Source organism: Nomascus leucogenys, chromosome 4 (assembly GCF_006542625.1).
Source record: "Nomascus leucogenys isolate Asia chromosome 4, Asia_NLE_v1, whole genome shotgun sequence".
In the NCBI taxonomy this organism is placed as follows: domain Eukaryota; kingdom Metazoa; phylum Chordata; class Mammalia; order Primates; family Hylobatidae; genus Nomascus; species Nomascus leucogenys.
In genome coordinates this window covers 17594693-17615166 of record NC_044384.1, presented here as the reverse complement: position 1 = coordinate 17615166, position 20474 = coordinate 17594693, and the positions used below count along the sequence as shown (strand labels likewise).

The following is a 20474-nucleotide window of genomic DNA, read 5'->3' as shown; positions in this document are numbered from 1 at the left end:
TAGCTACTGTGAGTAGTACTGCAATAAACATGGGAGTGCAGATTATCTCTTCAATATATTGATTTCCTTTCTTTTAGATATATATACCTAGTAGTGGAATTGTTGGATCATATGGAAGTTCTATATTTAGTTTTTTGAGGAACCTCCATACTGTCTTCCATGGTGGTTGTACTAATTTACATTCCCACCAACAGTACACACGGAGTAGAGAGTGGACTGGTGGTTACCAGAGGCTAGAAGAGTAGAGGGGAGAAGGCAATGAAAAGAGGCGGATTAATGGGTATAAATAATACAGTTTGACAGAAGAAATAAGACCTGGTGTTCAATAGAGCAGTAGGATGACTATGGTTAACATTAATCTATTATACATTTCAAAATAGCTGAAACAGAATAATTAAAAAGTTCCTGGTGTACAGAAAAAAATAACTATTTAAGGTAATGGACATCCAAATTTCCCTGATTTGATTATATGAACGTATCATGTACCCCTAAAATATGTACATAATGTATCAATTTTACAAAGAAAATTTTCAAACTAAAATTCCGAGATTACTCATATAAGCTAAATTTCTACTTAGCTTCTTATTATTTTTATTTCAATTAGTATTTCTTTTATAATATTCAGAATCCAATAGCAAATTTGTACCAGTTCCCTCTTAATGAATGCATACGCCTAGCACTTCCTTGCTTCTAGGTTGATAGCACAAACAGTGACAAGGACATCTGGAGTGGATTCAGAATAGCAGCAAGATCAAATACAGGGTTGAAAATTAACTTTCCCTAAGGGAAGGCTGAAGAAACTACATAATTTAATATGGTGAAGAGAAGACTTCTGGAATGAAAATATGTTCTCAGATGCTAATAAAAAAGACCCTGATTACTTATTCTTACTTGTGAAAAGTAAACTGATTTACGTGGTACAAGAATCTTTGTTCAGAGAATATGTTTTCTTTTCAAGAAAGAAGTTTAAACATTGACATCAAAGAGCTTAGATTCTTTCCAGTTCCCTCTAGACCTATCTTTCTTCTTTTCCCAAAATAATACAAGTTTTAGATATAATATAGTATAATAATGATAAATTATTCATCTATAAAGTCTCTAGGATATTTGCAGCGTTAATTAACTCTCATGCCCTTATAAAGAATAAGCCAGCAATGGAATGTAAATTTTTGATTAATATAAATGACAATAGAGGCTGGGTGCAGTGACTCAGGCACTTAGTACTTTAGGAGGCCAAGACAGGAGGATTGCGTGAGGCCAGGAGCTCCAGACTAGCCTCGGCAACATTAGCCAAGCATGGGGTTGCTCACCTGCAGTCCTACCTACTCAGGAGGCTGAGGCAGGAGGACAGCTTGAGCTCAGGAGGTCAAGGCTCCAGTGAGCCATGACTGGGCCACTATACTGCAGCCTGGGCAACAGAGTGAGACCCTCTTTCTAAAAATGAAATTAAAAAAAATTAAAGAATATAATAGAAAAAAATCCTTAAAAACTTAGTAATTGCTGAAAAGTTACATAAGTGATCAAATCTGCACTTAAATGCCTACAAGATGATGGAAAATGAGGATAATAAAAACATTGTCAGAAGGAGGGACACTGTTCTACTGATGAGAAAAAACGAACTATGTCGAGTGAAAAAGAAGGCACATTAAGAACTAAATGGCTGAAAAAAATTATCATGATATTAATTTGCTGATAAGAACTTTCAAAGAATATTATCTTTTATTCCATAGACCAAATGGACTTCCTAAAATCAGGACGAAAATAAGAGTGAGGAAACTGAAAGATATTAGAAAGTAGTTGTACAATGAATATCCAATTCATTTCAGCTTTTGAATTAAGATAATGAGAGTCTGATAGCAAGTTATTTTAACAAGAAAATATGGTATTATCCAAATCTATTCAGTTTTTGAATTTTAGATATTAAGGGAGAGTTTGAATAGTAAGGAGCATCTAAAATATTAACTGAATATTTGGTTCCTATGTTAGGAAAATTCGTTGGCATAGTGAGATTTCAGATAGGAAAGGATACTTGAATGCAGACAACAGGAAACTTGGAAGGCCAAAGAAAAAGGAGATCCACTAATTTTGTTGCATGTTATAACCCACTATACCTTTTGTGACTAAAAAATGAAAAAAAAAGTGAGACAAAACTGTATAGAAAAGGTTTCTTAAAATTCTACTTTTATGAACTAATTATGAGCCCTAATGCATGAAGCATCATAGAGACAGACTGAAACACTCAAATTTTCACAAAGGTGTTATGACATTAAACTTGTTGGCTTACCTCCCTGACAGCTCCTTATTCAGAAATGGAGTAACTTCTTAACAATAAAAACTTACTATGTCTATACAATGAGCTGCCATTAAGATCAGACTTTGAGAAAAATGATTAAATAAACCACAGCAACATTAGTAGACCAAGCATTCCACACAAATACCATTATTTACTATATTACTGAACTATATTATATATAAAAGAATACTTACCAATTTCACTAAATTTACTAATTTACCAAAAGATCTAATGGCATCCCCTTTAAAAACATAAAGGTACTAAATTACATAGCATTTGAGGCAGAAGGAATGGCAAAAAAGACACCAGATTAGGAGAGAGACTGTCTAGATTCAAGTTTTCGCTGTAAATCTCACTAGCAAGGACTTGGGAGTTTCAGGTTTATTATCTATGAAGTGTAGGAAAGCCTGCTTCCCACAACTCACAGGTACCTGTGAATGATATGTGTAAAATGCAAATCTAACCATGTCTTAAAATCCACTACTTTGAGGACAAAGTACAAATTCTAAACCTGCCTATGAGGAGAGATATGGCCCCTGCCCATTCCTCTCTTTTGCTCTTTCCTGCACTTCTTCAAATATCAGACATCACATGCCTTAGGGCTTTCTCCAACATGCTTTGAAATGTTTGTTGTGTTTCTTTTCAATGTGTGTGCATGGGAAAACAGGCAAATTTATTTTACATTTTGCCTATTTTTCTTTGCTAAAAAACTTTGTCTCTTTATGTGCCTTTATGTAAACCTATTTCAGAAAACGATAAACTACAGAAATGCTTCTCTTATAAAAATATTTTTCTCATCAAAAAACATGTAATTATTTTTAATAGTTAAATACAAAAAAGAATGAGTAAAAAATAAAAATCACTGCCAGAGCACATATCTTACTAATGTTAGCATTTCTGGCTAAATTCCCTTTATATATAATATATCTATTATAATATACACATACACACGCACGAATTTTTAATGTAGTTGTAATCATACCAAATGTGTAACTTTGTAAGTTGCATTTTGTTGATGATTATATTAAAACATTATTCTAAGATATATTAGAACCTGAAAACAGAACATTTAATGGTTGCATAGTCCACCTAGTAGACATGTTATTATTGTTCAATTATGTGGTTTTCCATCTTTTTGATGATAAGCAATCCTAGGATGAATACCTTGGGGCAAAGACTTTTTCACATTCACTTCCTGAAGTTCTGTATCACACGATGGAATTGCTTGTTAAAGATTTTAAATACTTTAAGGTTCTTGGTAGAGTGGAATTTACTCTCCAAAAGAGTGATTATATACATGTACACCACAACAGCAATTTGTGTCCATTTACTGACATAATCATATAAAAATCTTTTTGCTAATTTCAAAAATGGAAAAAAGTATTTCTAACTTGAATTTGTTTTTCTCTGATAAATACTAAGGTTGTGTTTGGTACATATTCTATTACAAAAAAACTTTTTTAAGTCTTGCTTTAAAATGGGATGTTAAATAAAGCTATAAAACTAAAATATCTTTAAATATTTTAAAATATGAATGAAAAACATGAAAATCAGTGTTTTCATGACATCATACATAACTCACAAAGAATAATTTAGAAAATCTGAATAACAATTCTGAAATACAATAAAGTTATAAAAGTTTTATGACTTACTAGTTGGTGATTACTAGAACCCATCAAGGGTTTTAGTAACCCAATTTTATAAGTTTACAATTAAAACAGCATGAGAAAAAAATCTGAAAACAAGAATATCTGGATCAGTCATTGTATTTGTTTTTTGTCCATGCAATTTCCATTTTTATTAACAAACAAAAGCAGTTTCAAAAATACTATGATATATATCACAAAATACCATAAGACTTCACCTGTTTGTCCTAAGATTCTTTCAACATATATAACATTTAAATAATAATTAATTTATCATACTTTCTAATGATCAATACATTTTTCTACATTCTCCCAGATAAACTAAATATTGATGCCATGAATTCATGGTAAACACTATAGTGTCTGCAAACTGACAAATTTATGTCATTTTTCTAAAATTTTACCACAGAAAATGTCATTTTATATTACAGGTGCTGAGTGATTAGGCTGGAACAAAAGAACTAGTGTAAACTATGATCAAGGAACATAAAAATCCTGTAACGAAATGCTTACATGTGCTTAAAAGCTTCAGGTGAATTTTTTAAAGTCTCTGCATCCCAGTTTCATCACATATTGAAAATCCATTTTATGAAATGTAAAAATAGGGAAAAACAATATTAGCACTTCTTATGTTTTCTCTCTGTCCTTGCCCAATATTCCAGCCTCTAGTATCCTTAACTGAGGGATTTCACCCAGCCTCACAGCATCAATTAATACTAGCATATGGATAATTTCCAAAATCTATATTTAGAGCTCGATTCCTGCTCCTGAGCCTTAGACTCAGATTTCCAATTGTCTATACAGTCACACCATGATGCTGTTCTACAGGCAGCTCAAACTCAGCAGATCCACAACTGAACTTGACCCTGCTCCTAAGAGCAGCAGTTTAGTAAATCATAATATATGTCCAACATCTCTTAAAACAGGAAATTTCACACTTCAACCCTTCCTCTTTCCCTTACACCTGGCCATTGCCTAGGGCTTAATGATTCACCTTCCACTGTACCTTAAATCCCTAATTTCCTTCCATTCCTATCTTGTCAATCTTAAAGCAGTATTACTCAAGGAGGACACTGGGAAGGATAAATCTTACTCTGGTTAGTGATAGGTTCTGTGCCAGACTGCCTGGGTTCCATCCTAGCTTCAATGTTTACTAATTCTGTTATTTGGGGGAAGTATCTTTCTGATTCAATTTCCTCGTGTGAAAATGAGATACAGGTGCTCCTCAACTTAAGATGAGGCTACATCCCAATAAATCCATCATAAGTTGAAAATATCTTAAGTCAATGTTCATTTACACCTAATCTACCGAACATCATAGCTTAACCTAGCCTATCTTAAATGTACTCAGAATACTTACATCAGGCTACAGTTTGACAAAATTATCTAACACAAAGCCTGTTTTATAATAAAGTGCTGAATATCTCATGTAATTTATTGAATACTGTTGCTGAAGTATAGTTTCTATTGAATGTGTATAGTTTTCACACCATCATAAAGTTGAAAAATCCTAAGTCAAACCACTGTAGCCGAAGTATCTGTAATAACAGTACCCGCCATATCGGGCTGTTTTAAGAATTAAATGAGCAAACACTGATAAATTATTTTAAACAGTGCCTTGCATACACTAAGTACATAACAAATGTGAGCGGGTAGTCATGAGGAAAGCAATGGTGCAAGACCTCATCATTTGCCTGAACAACTGCAACAGTCTGGTTTTTTTGTTTGTTTGTTTGTTGAGACAGGGTATTGTTTGTTCACCCAGACTGGGATGCAGTGGTGTGACTGAGGTTCACTGGAGCCTTGACCTCCTTGGCTCAAGTGATCCTCCCATATCAGCCTCCTGAGTAGCTGGGACCTATATTCTGTGGCATTTTCTTACTCCAATTATCCAGGCCATAACAAACATACATAATAGTGGAAGGAGAAGATAGGACTGATGATGGAAATGGCAATTAAAAATACATGGTGCTATTTTTCCAACAAGAAAATGCATGGGAAACTACACATGGAAAACAGACCAACAAACATAAAAAAATCCTTATGAAATTTTCCAACTCTCGGTTTAGGATATTTATCTTCTAAAATATTTTTTATTCCCACTTTTATAATGTCAAAAAATCTTATAATTCCCTCAAGAATTATTCCTGAATTTAAAAATATCATATATAAAACAACTATACATTTAAAAATCACTATACTATTCATGACATTACAAAAAAATAATAAAATTCCTGAATTTCAAACTTGGGGCAAAGGATTTGATTATTTTCTTCCCCTCCTTTCAGACACTTGTAACTGGTATGGCAAACTAAGGGCTTTCAGAGAAATCAACTTTGGAGATGATGAGATTTGCTTGTGGTAAAAAGTATAAACAAAGAAATGGCTGGAGGCCAGCCAGGAGGAATGCCAAAGAAACTCCTAAATGATCAGACCACAGAGCTAGTAACATAATTAAAACCACTAGGCCACGGAAGGTATTTTACATTTAAACAAGGAACTTTAGAACAGATGGGGTCCATAAGAGATCAGGAGGAAAAACTACCCAACTCCAGAATCACTGCATAGATAACAGTGTTAGCTCAGGGCACAGCTGGATACTCACATGCAGCCACGGAGATCAAGACAAAAAGAAAAGAAGGTAGAAGAGTTCATTTAGGTTGATATGGGGAAAAAATTATCCTTTGTTTTCACATTACCAAAGTGGGTTTTGAGTCATTAAAATATTTTAATAAAATGTTTAAAATATTCATTAAATTCTATAAGTCCATTATTTCTAGATAGCTATATTTTATTATTGCATTTGCATCTACTGTCCCTTAGCTAAAATACATTTTCTTTAATATATTTAACATGAAAAATGTAAGGCAAAAAAAAAAAACTATTAAATTTCTTCTATTTGGCTTTAAAATAAGAAGTCATCATAATGAAATATTAAAATATAAGTATACAAAGATATTTCACTGGAAATGCAGATCTCCCCACTCCCTGCAAAATTCCCTTCCAAGGACAATGCAAAGCCAACATTGGAAAGCACTTTCTATTAGCTCTCAACACCTGGCATTCTCTCCCCTTGCCTCAATTCCTTACTCCCTTCTCTCCCTCCCTCAGTGGCGTGCTGAGGGCTGCTCACACCAGCTCCCAAGAGCAGATGGTGTACAACTCTTCCCTTTCTCTAGTCGCATCATCCTTGGTAGCTTGAGATTGATCATAGTGAGCGTATTTATACCAATGAAATTGGCAAAGGTTATTAATGGGAGTCTTTCCCTCTCTCAGAGAGCTGACCCTCTTGCTAGCACATCACTGCCATACTTTCCCACCTTAAGTCCACATTCTTAGCTGTCTCAGACCCATAATTGCTATGCAGCCCATAGCAATTAGTGTCAAGTTAATGAAAGCTGGTATATTGGCTGTTACTACCTCAGAAGTGTGTTGAGCTGAAGACTTCTTGCGTCTCCATCTCAGCTGCTCTCTGAGGTATCAACAAATCAAAAATTCTCTTTCCAACACTGTCTTCACTGAAGTTGTCTTGTTTAACTTCCTATAAATGTGCATCCCTCATCTGTGGGTTTGGTGCTCCTCAACTGTTCTTACAAAAACAGTCACTCATAATACATTGAACTATCCCTTATCACGCTGTATCATTTGCTATACTGTCTATATGTTCCCATTAGACTTTGAGTCCAACAAGGGCAGGCACTATGTCTATCTTTTCCAACATCCAGTATAGTGCCTGGGACACAGTAGGAAAACAATAAATACTGGTTAAGTAAATCAATGAAGCATTGTAAGATAATTACTCTGCAATGGCTGAAATAATGACAAATGTAAACTATCAATTTCTGTTGAGAGTTAAATTGTGTCCCCCAAAAAGATCCTAACCCCTGGTATCTGAGAATGTGACCTGATTTTGAAATAGTGTCTTTGTAGACATCATCAAGCTAAAGCACATTAATACTAAATTAGGGCGAACCTTAAATCTAGTGACTGGTGTCCTTGAGAGGGAGATCTGGAGACAGAGACACAAGGAAGAAGACCACTGATGACAGAGATACAGAGTGGAATGATAAAGCTACAAGCCAAGGAAACCGAGGATTGCTTGCAGCCCCCAGAAGCTAGGTAGAGGCAAGGAAAGATTCTTCTCTAAGCCTTTGGAGGGAGCATGGTTCTGGTGACACCTTGATTTTGGACTCCTAGCCTTAATTTTGGACTTTAGTCTCTAGAACTGTGAAAGAATGTATTTCTGTTATGCTAAGCCATGTAGGTTGTGGTAGTTTGTTATGGCAACCCTAGAAAACTAATATATCTTCCCATCAACTGCCCAAATTCAGATTGCCCACAAGGAAAATTGATGGTTTTACTATTTATTGTTCATTTTCCCTTTAATCTATGCATAGTTACAGATATGAATAAACTAATGAAGTATTAACTTCAAAAGCAACATGTTTGAAATACAACATTCTACATGGTAATTTGTGAGGAAAAATTTCCTTTATTGACTAAATCGTTTTTACTGAAAATATCAAGTTTTAAAGAATCTATAAACATCTCATGTTTAAGTTAAAAAAAAAAAGAGAGAAATGAGTTGTCTTAATCTGTGCACATTACTTTGCTGTAATTGTTACTATTCATTTTTTTCCATGGTTACTTAATACTATAGAATAAAATAAACCACATTTTAGGATTATCAAGAATTTTATCAATTATTCAGGGTCAACTAGTGTTTAGAGGACAAGATCTCCCAAAATGCTGCCCTTTCTTACTCTGATTTTTGTTACAAAATTTTTTTGCTTTCATCTACACATGACCTAATATTTTAGTAATACTTGTCTATTCCTTTTTAGAATGTCTATTTAAAGGGAAAAATATTTTAAGAGTATAAAGACAGAGAAAGCAGGACAAAAATTTATTTCTAGAATAATTTTCATTCCTTTAGCATGATCAATGATATAGAATCATATCACCCTTCATATCATAAGTGAATAAATGAATAATATTTTTCTGTGTAAGTATGTGATGCACAGAAGTTTCTTTTTAAGATAAATTTCAGTTTTGAAGCAGAAAATTACGTTTCTTACAAATAATTAGTAAATCAGATAGGTAAACTGGTAGAAAGGTTCATATACAAGTTAGTACTTAAATTGGGTCTAAGGGAAGGGCCTTTATCAGCTAAAAGAAACAAATTTTATTAGAGAAACCAAATACTGTTGCCATTTTAGTAGAAAATACAGTTTTTTGTTAAAATTTCTTTGTTTCCCAAATTTATATAATAATTTTCAAATAAAAAAGTAACAAACATTTTTGCCTCTATTGGCAAGGTATATATCTCCTTCCCAATTCCGTATTTTTCCCCCTAAGATATCTCTTAAGAGATCTCTTTTGCTTTCTTCTTATTCTGTGGCATTTTTTCTTTTAAATTATTTCTTGTCTTACTCCAGCCTCTACAGTATACAATTTTAAACATAAAGTGTTTTTCCTCCTTTTACAGATGGGCGAGCCTTTTATGCCTCTCGTGGTCATGTAGCTCCACCTGCTGGTCATCCTTCAGCATACCATCACCAGGGTCTACTGGACCCAATTTTAGCTTTAGGTTTTTTTGGTTTTTTTTTAGCAGTTCTATTTATCAGAATGGATGTTTTATGACTTTTATTCTTTTTAGAGGTCTTTAAAATATCAAAGAGAAAATTTACTTATTTTTGCAAAAAAATAGGATATGCAATTACCACATGGCCCTGTTAGACCCTTTTACAAGTCTAAGATAAAGAATCTTGGCAATTTTATTTTTCCTATGTCCTGAAACATTTGCTATTTCATTACCCTAGGAATTATTTTATTATCCACCAATTACTCATAACTATGCTAGAAAAGACTGAACAAGACAATGGAAAAATGGTGAAGATACTATTAAACTAAAATCTAATAATGCTGGTGAAATTAATCATGTCACGAAAATTTAGATACTATGAATTTTCAGATGCCAACGTCCTAGACAAATTTTCTCAAATTAAAAACAGACAAGTGAACAATATATTTCTAAGAACAAAAAAATGATGCTTATACAAAAGGAAAGACTTTATTACACAATAGTTTGTGAAAAGAACCTGGGTTATCTTTTTTGCTAAAAGCATGTGTGACAACAGTATTCTTTGATCTTTTATGTGTATAGGCCAACATTCACTTGATACAGTTTCTAAGAAGACATGCTGACATTATGTGCATATATAAAAGTGATTAAAAAGAAACATATGATGTTAATGTGAAAAAAACCCACTAGACTAAAGAAATAAAGGGTTGATGGTACTCAGTAAATGGTGATAACTGTTTTTTCTGATAACACCAAACATTAAAGACTTGTAATGCAGAGCTAACATTTAGTCAATGCCCTCAAATATTCTATTTCAAAATGCCTCAAAGGAGGAATGAAATTTTTAATGGGTGAAAGTAAATACTCTTAAAAATAATTTAACACATAATTTCTGTGGTTCACATCTCCCTAAATGATTAAAAAATAATTTTCAATTTAGTATTCCACCTGGTTCTGGTATATTTTCCAATTTTATATAACTAATATAATTAATAAATTCTGATTACAGTCAGGCACAGTAGCTCACGCCTGCAATCCCAGCACTTTGGGAGGCCAAGGCAGGTGGATCGCTTGAGCCCAGGAGTTCAAGATAAGCTTGGGCAACATAGGGAGATCCCATCTCTATTAAAAAAAAAAGATAAAATAAAATTCTGATTATGATGCTAGCTAATATCTTTTCCATATGATTGTTAAATTTTATATTTTATAGACCTCACACTTTTACTTATTTTTAAATATTTAGTTCTTTAATCAATGTAGAATTTAGTTTTGTGAATGAAATGAGGTTACAAGAGCTAGCCTTATTTTTTCCAAATGAATAGTTAATTTTCTTAGTACAAATCTTTCTCCTACTGATTTGAAACACCACCTTTAGTCAAAACCAAATCCCATATACAGATAGTCCCAAACTTATGAGAGTTTGACTTAGGATTTTTCAGCTAGCATGGAAGTGATATGCATTCAGTAGAAAGCATAATTTGAGTACCCATACAATCATTTTGTTTTTCACTTTCAATACAGTATTCAATAAATTACTTGAGATATTCAATACTTTATTATATAGTCGGCTTTATGTTAGATGATTCTGACCAACTGTAGGCTAATGTAAGTGTTCTCAGCACCTTAAAGGTAGGCTAGACTAAGCTATGACGTTCAGTAGGTTAGGTGTATTAAATCCATTTTGCACTTACAATATTTGCAACTTAGGGATGTAACCCCATCATAAGTCAAGCTGCATGTTGTAGACAAGTGAATCTTATCTCTTTATGTACTCATGAATCAGTTCCACTAAATCTATATGTTTGGCCTGCATCAATATTACATTTTTTAGAGTTATAATAGCTTTAGAATGTGTTCTGTTATCTAGCAGAGCAAATCTCTTATCTTGTTCTTCTTTCTCAAAACTAATTAAGCTATTCTTGAGAATTTATTTTTGATATAAATTTTAAAATTATGTTTTTGAGTTATACACAAATCCTTTTGTTATAATACCATATTCAGTAAGTAATTTGGAGAGGACCGACATTTTTACAATATTGAACAGTACTATCCAACATTTGTTTATTTATATTGTCTGTTATGTCCTTAATAAAATTTGATAGTTTTCTTTACAATATACATTTCTCATTATTTTATTGCTGGGTATTTTATTTCTATTATGAATAGTATCCTTTTCCAATTACATATTCTACTGAATTTGTGCCAATGATTAGAATATCTATTTATTTTGATAAACATACTTTTAAAAATATGTTTTATCAAAGCAATATATGCACATTTTTTTTTTTTTTTTTTTTTTTTTTTTTTTTTGAGATGGAGTCTCGCTCTGTCGCCCAGGTTGGAATGCAGTGGCGCAATCTCGGCTCACTGCAAGCTCCGCCTCCCGGGTTCACGCCATTCTCCTGCCTCAGCCTCTCCGAGTAGCTGGGACTACAGGCGCCCGCCACCACGCCCGGCTAATTTTTTGTATTTTTAATAGAGACGGGGTTTCACCGTGGTCTCGATCTCCCGACCTCGTGATCCGTCCGCCTCGGCCTCCCAAAGTGCCGGGATTACAAGCGTGAGCCACCGTGCCCGGCCTATATGCACATATTTTTAAAAAATCAAACACTACACAAGGGCATAACTCTTTTTCATTTCTCAGTTCACCAACCCAGACCAAAAACTTTTACACGTGTTTGTTTTTAGTTATTCCGGTAGTTGCCCACATTTTTAAAAAACATGTTCTTCTTACTTTTTCTTGACTTGATGACTGGGGGTACTTTTTGTTGACCCCCTGTTGTCTCTGGCTTTCCTCCCCACTCAATTTGGCTATATTACATTTTTACCTCCCTTTTTGGTGACCTTGGTTACTTTCATAATCTAATACCTAAGGCTGGGCGTGGTGGCTCATGCCTGTAATCCCAGCACTTTGGGAGGCCGAGGCGGGTGGATCACGAGGTCAGGAGTTCGAGACCAGCCTAGCTAACATGGTGAAACCCCGTCTCTACTAAAAATACAAAAATTAGCTGGGCGTGGTGGCACGCGCTTGTAATCCCAGCTACTTAGGAGGCTGAGGCAGGAGAATCGCTTGAACCCGGGAGGCAGAGGTTGCAGTGAGCCGAGATTGTGCCACTGCACTCCAGCCTGGGCAACAGAACGAGAGTCAGTCTCAAACAAAACAAAACAAAACAAAAACTAATACCTAAACCTCTGACAAATTCAACTAAAGATAAAATTCTCCATATTCTATTTCATGGAGACAATAGCACCGCTACTATTCCATGTACATTTCCTTCCCTCTCTGCCTTCCAACCTGTTAACTGCACTTGTACATTTTCAAGGCTGCTAACATTTGCATTCTATTCTGTAATCATAATTCATTCTTCCCTGCTTTGTCCAAGGATTGACTCTAAAAGCTGAAAACTAATATTTACATCATCATGACTATTTAAATACTGTCCACTGAAAAACAAAGTTTTATGCTACAATTAGATTTTCTCATCTATTTCTTTAAAGCCTTGATCCACGTGACAATGTTCAAATGAATTCCCTTTCTCACACTCCTAGCAACTGTTCAAAATCATGCCACATCTGAGGGTGCTTTATATTTGAAGCATGCTTTCTTGTAAAGTTTGAAATGTTTCTTTCTCCCTGAAGTTTCTTATTGTCATTGTTTTTTTTGGTGGGGGGGCAGATGAAGAAATGTATGCTTTCTATGTATACATCATGTCCTTAATTTCCTCCAGCTTCTTACTCAATCCATCCATTACCTAAAATTCATTTCATTTAGTTTGAGGTCTACTCACTTCCTATTCTAATTTGGAGGATCTGCCTCTCATTTGGACCATTGTTATACAATTTATCTTTTTTTGTTGCATTCTTCTTATGAAATATTTATTTTATTTTATTAAATGTAAAAGTTATTTTTAATGCATCTAGTACCTTTCTACATTTTGCAAAGTTAATGCCGCTTTTGTTTTATGGATGCAATAGTTTCTTAAATATTTCTGAGAATTTTAATGTTTTTAGGTTGGGTTCTGTTCCTTGAATTTCATATGACCTCAAGAGTCCATTTCTCATGTTATCTTAGATCTTTTTGGCCATATTGCAGGCTTTTAGCAAGTGGTGATTTTTAGCCAGACAGGTCTACAGGCAGGGCTGGTCACTACGCTCTAGAGTGGGTGAGCCAGTACATGGGAATCAGCCATCCCGCCAGACCCCCAGAGGACATAGTGGCTTTAAATATGTATGTGCAGGCAGACACTGAACATCAAAGTAAGGGAAGTCTATGATCAGTTACCATGCCACGTGGAAAAAGGGGTAGCAGTGTGCACCTGAACCCTTGCTGAAGAGTCCTTCCTTAACTAGCCTTTCTTTTTTTTCTTTTGTCTTTTTTTCTTTTCTTTTTTTTTTTTTTTTCAGACAGGGTCTCACTCTGTTGCCCAGGCTGGAGCACAGTGGCAGGATCTTGGCTCACTGCTGCCACCTCCGCCTCCCGGGTTCCAGTGATTCTCATGCCTCAGCCTCCCAAGTAGCTGGGATTACAAGCAGGTGCCACCATGCCTGGCTCATTTTTATATTTTTTGGTAGAGACAGGGTTTCACTGCATTGGCCAGGCTCCGAACCAGCCTTTCTAAAGTGGCTGGTCTAAAGTAACCCTCACTTATTCTCACTCTCAACAGCCTGTGTATTTTCTTCATAAAAGGAATTGATCATGTATTTCTTATTCACCTCTTCATTTGGTTATAGTTTGCTTGTGACACTACTGTACAAATAAACTCTATGAATGCAAAGCCTTTGTCTATAGCACAAAACACATACTAGTCAACCAATATTTCTTGAAAAAGGTATGAACATTTATATATTCCTCAGAACCAATTCTATTAACAAATCTCAATTCTATACTACAATAAAAGAAAATTAGAATTAGCATAAGAGATGTAAATAACATAATATCCTAATGATATATTTAGGGTAATCAATTTTATATGATTGTAACTTGCAAAATCCTAATTTCATTTTATTTTTACTCTCCTATACACATATATATACACACAAACTCAAGTATACAACCACATTATTCAGAGGGTAATACAATATTTATGCATTTCTTTTATTTTTGAGATGGAGTCTCACTCTGTTGCCCAGGCTGGGGTGCAGTGGCGTGATCTCAGCTCACTGCAACCTCTGCCTCCAGGGTTCAAGCGATTCTCCTGCCTCAGCCTCCCGAGTAGCTGGGACTACAGGGGCCCGCCACCACGCCCAGCTAATTTTTGTATTTTTAGTAGAGACGGGGTTTCACCATATTAGGCAGGCTGGTCTCAAACTCTTGGCCTTGTGATCTGCCCGCCTCAGCCTCCCAAAGTGCTGGGATTATAGGTGTAAGCCACCGTGCCCAGCCACCTTTCTAATTTACGAATATCACACTAGTGCAACAGAAGTTGTCAAAAATAATTCCAATGAAGTCAATCACATCCTTAAGATTCATAGATAAAACAATTTCTATTTAATTGATCAATAGCAAAATCCTTGCTAATGGAATGTGAACCTCAAAGATGCAAGCCCACATATACAGTCAGTAGTGCAGAGCCAGGTCTGTGATCTAGATCTTCCCTTTCCTGATTCAAGGAAAACACATCTTCCTGGACCTGGGACAGCAAAATCTGCTGCCCACCAAAGTCAGCTCTCTTCTTCGCCTACTGTAATGGTTAATATTGAGTGTCAACTTGATTGAAGGATGTAAAGTATTGTTCCTGGGTGTGTCAGTGACATTGTTGCCAAAGGAGATTAACCTTTGAGTCAGTGGAGTGGGAGAAGCAGACCCACCCTCAAGTGGGCATCATCTAATCAGCTGCCAGCACAGCTAGAATAAAGCAGGCAGAAGAATGTGGAATGAGCAGACTTGCTGAGTTTTCCAGCCTCATATTTCTCCTGCGCTGGATGCTGCCTGCCCTTGAACTCCAAATTCTTCAGCTTTGGGACTCTTGGAGTTACACTAGTGGTTTGCTAGGGGCTCTCGGACCTTTGGCCACAGACTGAAGGCTACACTGTCAGCTACCCTACTTTTGAGGTTTTGGGACTCACACTGGCTTCCTTGCTCCTCATATTGCAGACAGCCTATTCTGGGACATCACCTTGTGATTATGTGAGTCAATACTCCTTAATAAACTCCCCTTCACATATACATCTATCCTATTAGTTCTGTCCCTCTAGAGAACCCTAATACACCCACCCAGTAGGAGTTGATGTTTCCCAGAATTCTAGAGCCTCCTACATGCGTAGCAATTCTCCTGCCTCAGCCACCTGAGTAGCTGGGATTACAGGCATGTGCTACTATGCCCAGCTAATTTTTGTATTTTTAGTAGAGACGGGGTTTCACCATGTTGCCCAGGCTGGTCTCGAACTCCCGAGCTCAAGAGATCTGCCCGCTTCAGCCTCCCAAAGTGCTGGGATTACAGGCATGAGCCACTGCACCCAGCCTATCTTTATTCTCATGGCTTCAAAATCTTCACAAGCAACATACATCTTCTGAGATCCAAGCCCCTCTTTCTAATTAATTAACTGATATCTTCAAATGTAAGTTGAACTTAGTAACATTCATCTTTGTCTCCTGAACTAGTTCTTTCAATAAGCCATATGGTACCAGCATCTTCCTAATCAACCAAGCCAAGTTCCAGGAAGTCACACTCTTTCCTGCCCCCACACCTTCCTAGCCAACCAGTCAAGCCCTGTGGAGTTCATCTACTTAATATTTCTCATGTATCTCTCCATTCCCCCATCCCTCTTCCAGCCATTCAAAGTTACCTAGCACCTGGCTCATTATTTAACAACAGTAATAGAAGAGGATTTCAATTTGGAGTTTACACTAATGTATATTAAAGGGAAAATTGTGTAAGTAAACTAATCCTATCACTCAGTGAAAAATTGCAAAGTCAGTGGAAAATTCATTCCTTCAAGTTAATAAAAAAATGTAAGGGACTTACTTAAATGGTGTAAACAAAAATGGTAAAGTAACTTCTTTTCTCTGAGTCATTTTCACCTGGGAACCAAGTATGAAAATATTACAAATGAGAAAAAAACGAATTTCATTTTGAAATATAAACATCCATTGAAATGATTCTTTAGGGATGGTTAACCACTTTGAAAATAAGTGGAATTTTATGTTACTATATTGTTTCATAAATATTTAAAGAAAAATTTAACATTTTCTTACTATCTCAATAAGCTGAGAATTAAACATATCAATCTTGCAAAGTAACATACTGTAATTAAAACTGTACTTCCTTAACTCTGAAAATAAAACAAGCCAAACCGCTTATTCTTAAAAGCATTAAGAATAACAGAAGGTTTTATTCAAAGGGTCACCTCTTTAAATTCTTAAGGAATCTCATAACATACATAGAATGATAAGAAATGTTGCAATCTCTAATATGATTTCTATGGGGCAAATTCTAATAGTTAAAGAATTGACTTGTAGTCTTTGTAAGCATATGTGGTAATCTTACATGCAGTCATACTCCTCAAAGACAATTTTATGTCCTCAGACTGAGCCATGGAACCTACACTTCAGAAATGTGAAACACAAGTCAAATACATAAAATTTAAAGGTAAATTACAGGGAAATAGTTAAAAACAAAATCAAATATTTTCTCTAAATATATTCAATATTTAAATTGTAGTATTGTCCATTTTTGTGCATGCCTTTTTAAATTTTTTTTTTACCTTGAACTGTTCAAGAATCTGTACTGCATTTGTAAACATGCTCTCTGCTTTGAAGAGATCAGTGTTGTTAAGATAATCCACAGGAAGGATTCCCTGAAAATAACAAACACCAGCTTATTGATAGTATTCAGACAGCTCAGGCTATCCTTATAAAACAAAACAGACTTAAAAGCAATAAAGATAAGGCATATGGACAAATAAATAATTGAAATAGTTAAATGAAAAATCTTTTTAAAACAATAACTGAAAGATGTCCTATTATTTTTCTCACAAAGTAGATGTATTAAGGTAAGCAAAGCAAGAGATGAATTAAATTCAGTAACACCTGGCATTAGCTGAGCGCTAACTATGTGCTAGGCAGTGAACTGAGTGTTTCACACACAAAAAACAATTACTATGGTAGGCCACAGCCAGCATACTTAAAATAAAAGACTTCAGACATATCAGACTGTACTGTACATAATAAGAGTAAGGACTATTCTGTTAAACTTTTGTTTCATTATATATATACACAAACACTATGACTGTCGGGGTCATATTACTCAGCATTCTGGGTTAAATAACATTATTTTTTAAGAGTACATTTGATTTTGAAGAGCTAATAAGAGTGGCTGGTTGAAATAGTTATTTTTCGGCATTTCGGTACCTAGGGACCATTCTTAACAGCATTACTATTTTCTATTGAGAAATCTTGCCCATTACATACAGCATGTTAGGTTATAATCCAGGGACCTGCTGATTACAACCCAGGCTAGACCATCTGGAATTTGACTTCTGATAGTCAAGGGATAGAAACTAAGGTATAATGCTACTCTACCCTCATGTCAGTGCCCTGAGAACAGCTCTGCCATGGGATCATGGCTGTGGTTCCTTCTTCCAAGTCTCCAGATATCCTGGTTCCAGGTTATTACAAGCCTGGTTTTCAAGCACCACTTTGTTTCAGCAAATCACCAATATCTTTTCAATAATTTCCTCCCTTTAAACGAAGTCAGTTTTTGCTGCTTGTAATAAAAAAATTACTTATACATTTCTATCAGTTATAACCAGAATACAAAGATAAACATCATACACATTTTAGAAAATTAAAACATTTAAAGAAAAGCTATTTGGCTCATGTTCCATGTTATAGAATATAATACACAAGCAATCATGAGGTATTGCATATTTAGAAATAAATATACAGAAATATATAGTTTTAAATGTAATCAAAGATTATATAAGCTGGAAGCAGTGGTGCATGCCTGTAATCCCAGACACTTGGGAGGCTAAGATGGGAGGACTGCTTGAGCCCAGAACTTCAAGACCAGCCTGGGCAACATAGCAAGACCCCGTCTAAAAAAAAAAAAAAACCCAGATTATTCAGAAACACATAAAAAAGAGTAAATTTTTACTGTGCGATATTTTTTTTTATACTGAGAGTTGATAATAAAATTTTATTCCTTACCACTGAGTTAAGAGGAAAGGGAACTCCAATAAGGGAAGTCATCAATGGTGCAATATCAGCCTACAAATAAAAAGCTCAATTCTAAGAAGTCTATAGACATTAACAAAGAAATTAAATAATGTAATGCAACCATATTTTGGAATATAACCATGATATTTGTTATAATCAGTTACCTTCAAACATGTATTTAATACAAAAAAACTATTAATCTCTAAAAGTGTCATTTGCTAGATGTGTATGAATCTATAAAAAAAATTGAAAAGAAACCACTAAAGGCCCTAAATGTAAAACAAACCAAAACAAAAAATTACTTATCCCATTAGCTAAGAATTTGACCACTTTATATAATAGTTTTTCAGTATTATACAAAGGATGCCTTATTTAGACATAAAATGAATATCAAGAGTAGACTTTAACTGGAGAAATGTATATATTAACTAGAAAAACAAAGTATCAGAAGGAGGTTTGACCAGCCAGTGACGTCCAGAAAAGACATAAATCAGAGAAGAGGCTCTTTAGTCAAAAGATCCCAAATACCACTTTTAGATATCTCCTCTTTAAGTTCAATTTCTCAGAAGAGTTGTTCATGCTTTTTCTATCTTCACTTCCTCACCTTCCCATCACTCTTCTGCCAACTGTGACTCACTATGACCCTTTATCATTCCAAACACTGCTCTCTCTAAGAGAGCTAACAACCCCATTTTCTAAATCTAATTGACTATGTTTATGTAAGTCCTTATAATTTTTCAGGCAATAAAGTACTTGGAATTGAGAATGCCCAGTTTCAAATTCTCAGGCAGGTTTTCTAACCCTCCAATTGCTCGATTTCTTTATCAGTTACAAAAATAAATGCAAGTTTTTCCCTTATAGAGGTATGACAGGATTAAATGAGATAAAACTTATAAAGTACCTGGCACATAACAAGCCTGTGATAATGGTAGCTACAATTGTTGCTGGCATTACTAGACCTTTCAGCAGTATGGCATAGGCCATGTCTTTCTTGGCCTCAACACCACACAGCTGAGTTTCTTCTATCTCACTGGCTCCTCCTTTTCAGATACCTTCGCTAGTCCCTCACTTTAAGTTGGAATTCATCAAGTTTGTTCCCAGGCTCTCAATCTTTCTCACTTGCTACTATTTAGACTGTCATTACCAGGTACCATCCTCCAGAAAACTGGAAATCTCCAAGTCTTCCTAATCGCCTTTTCCTTTTGCCTCAGAATCCACTGTCGGCCACCTCTAATCTGTTCTCCACGCTGCAGCCAGGGGGATTCTTTCACACACAAAAAACCACATCGTGTCACTCTCTAGGCTTCAAACTCTTCAAGGATTCTTTGAACTTTCAGAATTAAGTTCACAAGGCCCATGAGACCCTGAAGGGGCTGTGTCTCCCTTCTTCTGCCTCACATCACCCCATGGTTTCTATTGCTATATAACAGCTTTCTTCAAGACCCTTTAATACACCATGTGCCCTCTCACCAGAACTTAGGGTACGCATCTCCTCTGCCTGAAAAGCCCTCCTCCTACTGCCTTAGCCTGCTAATTCCTGCTTATTCATCAATCTCAGCTCAATCCTCGACTTCTCAGGAAGGCTTTGCTGACTACAGTCTATCACACACATCCACTCTACAGTCTCACAGCTGCACAAATCTCTTTTGCAGTACTTACCACAGCTACAAGTTTACATGTATTTGTACAACAGACTGATGAGTATCTGTTCTTACCCCTAAGGTATAAATTTCCCAGGACAGGGATTATGTCTGCCTTAACTTGCCACTAAATACTTACACTTAGTACAAAGTT

At 35.3% G+C, this 20474-nt stretch overlaps 1 protein-coding gene across 1 annotated transcript in view; it reads right to left on the bottom strand.

The window, feature by feature from the left end:
• Positions 1 to 20474, bottom strand: part of PIGN (phosphatidylinositol glycan anchor biosynthesis class N) — a 141407-nt gene that overhangs the window by 75042 nt on the left and 45891 nt on the right. The window contains exons 11-13 of the mRNA XM_030810307.1: positions 18672 to 18731; positions 17228 to 17320; positions 16489 to 16544 (exon numbers count right to left, since the gene is read on the bottom strand). Coding sequence (XP_030666167.1) covers positions 16489 to 16544; positions 17228 to 17320; positions 18672 to 18731 — 209 coding nt within the window. The remainder of the gene's footprint in view (positions 1 to 16488; positions 16545 to 17227; positions 17321 to 18671; positions 18732 to 20474) is intronic.